The 6,067-nt window shown below is 31.9% G+C and overlaps 1 protein-coding gene across 3 annotated transcripts in view; it reads left to right on the forward strand.

Annotated features, from left to right (window-relative positions):
* The first annotated feature begins 923 nt into the window (after window positions 1-923).
* Window positions 924-6,067, forward strand: part of LOC106686111 (aquaporin) — an 18,966-nt gene continuing 13,822 nt past the window's right edge. For 2 of the 3 annotated variants that reach the window (XM_014429247.2, XM_014429249.2), the window contains exons 1-3: window positions 1,042-1,256; window positions 1,333-1,526; window positions 5,401-5,544. In XM_014429247.2, the coding sequence (XP_014284733.1) occupies window positions 1,217-1,256; window positions 1,333-1,526; window positions 5,401-5,544 (378 nt within the window). In that variant the 5' untranslated portion in view covers window positions 1,042-1,216. Of the gene's footprint in view, window positions 1,257-1,332; window positions 1,527-5,400; window positions 5,545-6,067 lie in introns of all 3 variants that reach the window. The other variant, XM_014429248.3, reaches the window with a different exon arrangement.

Genomic DNA, 6,067 nt, shown 5'->3' on the forward strand with positions numbered 1-6,067 from the left:
TCATACTTATTTGTGTTTCATTGACCGCACCCCCAACCATCTTCTCCTCATTTATCATCCACGGTCAACTATCTCTCATAATTACTTTAAATGATGTTCTCTTAATTTTTCTAGTATTCATGGTGGTTTTAACGATATGGCAATCTGATTGAATTTTTTTTTTAATGTTTTGAAACAGCCACCATTTTTTATTCCCCCTACCTATACTTGGCAGATCCATATACTTTGACTTGTAATTATACATAGTTTTTTATTACAGTAATCAAAAATTGGGGTGAAAGAACTGCCTTTTTTCTCCTCTTGGGCTCTTGCACTATAAGTTAAAGGGTGAAATTTGTGTATAGGCGCACTCCACAAGATTTTTTTTATTTTTTATTTTTAGTATTGTTAACCGTGCAAAATTATTACTTATTTAAAATAAACAAAATGAGAGGTTATTTAGAGGAAGATTTTTTGAAAATTCGGCATTGAAGCCCTTTTGAAACTATTCCAATGAGTATAAAACCTAGCTGATATTTAAGAACATATAATCTTACATCGACATCCTGTGTTCAGTCAAAATTGTTGCTGTTTTTTAGAAAATCTAAAAAAAAATTGGAAAATCGATTCTCTAAACCGGCACTTCTGATTGTTCGATTTTGACGAAAAATTTGGTGTAGCATCAAAGGAATAAACATAATCTGAATATGTAATTTCATTTTTCTTTTTTTTTTTTGCTAGGTGTTTTTTGACAGACTGTTTTGAGAGACGAGGTTCTTTGGACTCAGAGGACATCAAAAGGTGTATTTTCGTCAACAATTAGAATTCAAAGATTTGGATGTTAAGTGAAAATAAAAACATGCAAGGGTTTCAAGCTGGAAGAGAAAATCCGAAAAGAATGAATTTTTATAAGATTTTTTTTTATATGTTTGTATTTCTGAAAAATTCGAGGTTCGCAACCTTGAAACTCGTGGTCAGCAATAAAAAAGAAATAGATGTGTGAATTTTCAGAATTATTTAAAAACTTTTCCTATAAAAGTATCATAGAGCTGTACTAAAAGAAGTATTGCAACATATGATATAAAATATGTTGAAACAGTTAAGTGGGTAATGAAAAACTAAAGTTAATGACTTGCTATTTGTCTTGTAAACTTGAGATACTTTTATGAGACTTGAGAGTCATAATTTAGTGTTTACTGTAATCGTTACTAACAACAGTTAGGATACGTTGTGAAATATGTCTGATAAAACACTTAATTTAAATTTTAATTTCCACTGTAAGTAATTTAGTGTTATAATTTAAATTTTTTGTTGAAATTTATTTTAATATACTTATTTTATTTTAATTTTAAGGGACGTGGTTTAAAGAAAGAAAGGCATTAGGAGGTAAGGATTTAACATTCAGACTTCTCCAAATATTCATGGCCGAAATGCTAGGAACAATGATGCTGGTTTTTTGGGGTTGTAATTCGCTTGGACATATGAATACTGGAGATCCTATTGTTGCTTGTTGGTTGTTCGGAAATATAGTCTTTATTGCCATTCAAGTATGTATATCTTCTATTTCAATTAAATCCTAGTAATTCGAATTAATCGAAATATATTGCTTGATAATTATATAAACAGAGTGCTAGAACCAACTTTGTTTCAACACAAAATATTTAGATTACTTTTTTTGTATTTATTTACACCTGCTTTTTTGAGTAATACAGGTGTTTGACACATTGCTCATTAAAAATTTCTCGTTACTTATTCACTTTTCGTTTTCCTTATCCTACTTCAATTAGATAATCAGATTATAATTTAATCTGCTTTTTTTCTATCTAATTATAATTTATTAGATAATAAATATGAACGGATTTAGAAATGATTGTTTTTGCATGGTGGTTATTAGAATAGTCTTACCTTTATAAGTAAGGGAATCATTCATCCTGAATAATACATACACATGGAAGTAGATGTTTTGAATTTCATCTCAGGGTAATAAGTAAAAGTTGAATGGTGCACGCACCAGAGTTTTATCAAAACATTTTACGAATATGTATAGATGATGTACACAAGCGTTTCTCTACTGCTTACTCTAACTATTTTCGTGTTGTGTCACCGTGTAGTGATATAAAAAAATGTCCCGGACTATCGTTTGGCTGAAAACATTTCACGACACCCTTATCTAGCAAAACATATGTGAAAATGTCGCCACATTTATCCATAGACCGGTCAAGTATGCAGGAAAATAAGTAAAGAGGTGTAAAGTACATGGAATCCACTGTACATTTGTTATTTTAATTTTAAATATTTTCCTTTTTGCAATATTTTGAGAAAGTGCACCCGCACACTTATACACTTATGGCACCCGAGGGTGCTGCGGCACTCACTTTGGGAACCGCTGGTCAACATTTCAACCCAACAACACTAATGACCACCTACATCGTGGGTCGAAACGTTGACAGATAAATAAATAGTTGAACACTTTTTTTTTTAGAATATGATATTAAAAAAAAAATATATTGACCGTATGAAGTAGATTGTAGGAAGATAGTCCGGGTGGCGGTCAATAAAGGTGTCAAAATAGTAAAAGAAAACTCTTTATTGTTAACCAACGTTTCGCACCACTTTGCAGTGCTTCGTCAAGGCTAAATGAAAAAACGAAATACAAGCATTATAGAATTGACAAAACATTAAAATAAAAAATATTTAAAAACAATTCTTATGTTTATAAAGTATGTAAAAAAGAAATAATAATAACAATTTAAGAAAGTATACATGTAGGTGGACTGGAAACAATTTACTAATAGATATACCAGGTCTGATAGTCCACCTACATGTATACTTCCTTATATTGTTATTATTATTTCTTTTTTGTATACTTTATAAACATAATAATTGTTTTGAAATGTTTTTTTATTTTAATGTTTTGTCAATTCTATAATGTTTGTATTTCGTTTTTTCATTTAGCTTTGACGAAGCCCTCCAAAGTGGGACGAAACGTTGGTTAACAATAAGAAGTTTTCTTTTACTATTTGGATACCTTTATTGACTGCCACCTGGACTATCTTCCGACAGTATACCTTAATTTTTAATTTATTATAGGAAGATAGTCCGGTTGGCGGCCAATAAAGGTACAAAATAGTAGAATAACTAATGTTAACAAACGTTTCGCCTCCCCCCACCCCGCAATTTGCAGGGTTTCGTCAGGGCTAAACAAAAACGAGTTACAAAAATTGTAAGGATTGGCAAACATTAAAATAAATATACCGATTGTTAAAGCCCAAAATTTTTGTTTCTATTTAGGTTAATTTTTTTGGCAACTTTCCAAGTGATTTTCAGTTTTGTTAGTTTTAAGTTTATGTTTATTCATTTATTTATTTTTTAACTTTACGCACGTAATTTTGTAATTTTAATTTAATACATAAAAATAAGGGATATAAGGAGGTTTATAGTGTATAAATACATTGCGGAGGTTTAACACGAGCAGAACGATACCGAAGGCAGTGGGGCCAGTGCCTGCATAACCGCGGATGAGGCAGATGGCAGTGAAGATTTAGGAAGCACTGGAGCGTTCGTCATCGGAGGCATTGGCACGATGTAAGACGCTGACTGATTCTCGGACGCTCCGCCTCCATTGTTTTTTGAGCCAAGTTTGTGCTGGAGCTGTTTGGTTTGTTTTTGGAACCCTTTCGTCGACTCAACGGGAGTCACCACTGTGCAATCATCGGTTGTTGGAGTCGTCGGGCTGCCTGACACTCTCTCTCATCAGCTAGCCGGCTGAACTCTGGTCAACCAACTCTACACGTTAATATTATTGTCGATATGCGCATATCGACCCCCACGTCCATCTGTGGGTGACTTTCTTTTCTTCTTTCGAGCTTTCATATTTTTTTTTGCTTTTAATGAACTTATTATTTCTTGTGTAAATAGAATTGTTTTTTTGTTTTTTTTGTACGTGTATCAAAATATTTTTTTATTTTACTCCACACTTCATCATTTTTTGTAACAACATAATATTTCATTTTTTTTTTCATTTTATTCCAGCATAGATTTAAAGAGGGAAAGATCTTTAGTTGTAAAAAGGTATGAAAAATTTGAGTGGAAGCAAAGTTCTTTAAGTCCATCGTAGGCCTCACAGAAGGAAGTGTAACAAGGTCTCAGTTCTAAGTACATACATTTAAATAAGAATAATTTTTCAGGGTCTTTTGCAATACCTCGCCCTTGAGAAGTACATGTTTTGATCTGGAATAAATAGAAATTTAATTTCTCTTTAATTTTTTCAAATTGAATTTTGATATCCCCTGGTGTGTCCATTTTTATTTTAGAGGTGAATGATATGAATAAAAAAAGAAACTGAAAGAAAATAAGTGAAGAGATAGGACGAGAAAAACGAAATATATTAATGGCGGAATGGAGTACCTTACAAAATATTTTTTATCTATAAAAATTAACTTAAAAAAAAGATGAAATAAAATGTACAATAACAAAATTCGACAACCGGAGGACCATGAGAAAAATTAAATAAGAAAAATATCCGGCCCGGATGGGACCAAAATGTTACGGCGGATAGGGGTTCGAAAGGAACCTTTACTAGCCCAACCACGAAAAGAAAAGAATAGTCGAATTTTGTTATTTTTGTATTTTTAAATAAGTAAACATAATAAACGGAACACAAAATATATAAGAATATACAAACTAGAAAAAAATAAATAAATCTTAGAACTATTATAAAATTAAATGAATTTGACAAAAATGAGAGAAAAAGTCTCATATCACCGATGATTGGTGGGGCCCAGGTTGTGGTTGTTCTGAGTGGATATTCTCGTGGAAGTAGATAAAGAAAAAGGACGTACGTCCGCCCGCCTTGTCCTCTTGGAGGATGATTTGAAGAAGTCCGCCCGCCGTGGCTAAGATGATTTAGCTGGCGAAGATGGCCACGATGACTACGAGTGCGTAGTGTGGAGAAAATATGTGTGTGCAGTGAGACGTTAAGAAGTTGTCTATTTTTTAGTTTAAAAATCAATAGAGAAGTTGTTTTGTTTTTGACGTTATAAAAATCATATGTTTCAATTATCGATTTGTGGACCATATGTTGGCCGCAACAATTTCTATTCAAAGACACACTGGAGGGACAGTCAGAATCTTCTATTCATAATAATTCTATTTCAATTTTTTTAAAAAGTTTTATTGGATAATCTTAATCTCTGAAATGACAATAAGCATAATTATAAACAAGGAATTCTTGATTACCTACCAACATCAGACGGTGAAATCAAGTTTTTAGTTTTACGAATATTTCAACCTCTTTGGCATTAATGTTTAAAATCCTTCTTTAGATTAGTTATAATATTTCTCAATAGATATTAGGAATATTTATATTTAATATTAGTCACCAATTTAGGTCATTAACATTTAATACTCTTTCGATTTCAGATTTTTGGACCTATCTCGAATTGCCATATCAATCCAGCAGTCACACTCTCTTTTTTTATTTACGGATATGTTTCGGTTGTTTTAATGATCATTTATATCATTGCACAATGTATTGGTGCAATAATTGGCTACGGTTTGTTAATGGTGAGTTATCATTTGTGTTTCTAAAAGTGCTGCTACACAGCTGCCTAACTATAGCAAAGTCGCGCGTGCGCAAGCGTTTGGATGGGTTGTTTGGATTGGCTAGTATAATGTGGCTTGCATTAGTGGCCGATCCATTGAGTGTCAGTTTTTTGGCACAGATGAAAGGGCGTTTGTACTGCACTCATTTAAGTTATTACATGGCCTGACCAGTTTGCGTGTTTTACATTAGAATAACATTACTAAATTAATGAATTGTTTTTATTATAAAAGTACATCCATTTGATGACAATTCCATGGAATCAATTAATTAAATATGGTTTATCTTGTAACTATATAGTAAATCAATCAGAAACGACATTCAGATTTGTTCTTTCATGTCCTATATATAGGGTGTTTTTTTAAGCCCGATAGAACTTGAAATTGTAAAAAATAACACAAAAAATTAAATTTTAATCAAAATTTTTTTTTTATTCGAAAGATCAATACGTGACATTAACATTTGAAAATGATTTCGGGCATATGG

Source organism: Halyomorpha halys, unplaced genomic scaffold (genome assembly GCF_000696795.3).
Source record: "Halyomorpha halys isolate HHAL.00 unplaced genomic scaffold, Hhal_1.1 Scaffold777.1, whole genome shotgun sequence".
Taxonomy (NCBI): Eukaryota; Metazoa; Arthropoda; class Insecta; order Hemiptera; family Pentatomidae; genus Halyomorpha; species Halyomorpha halys.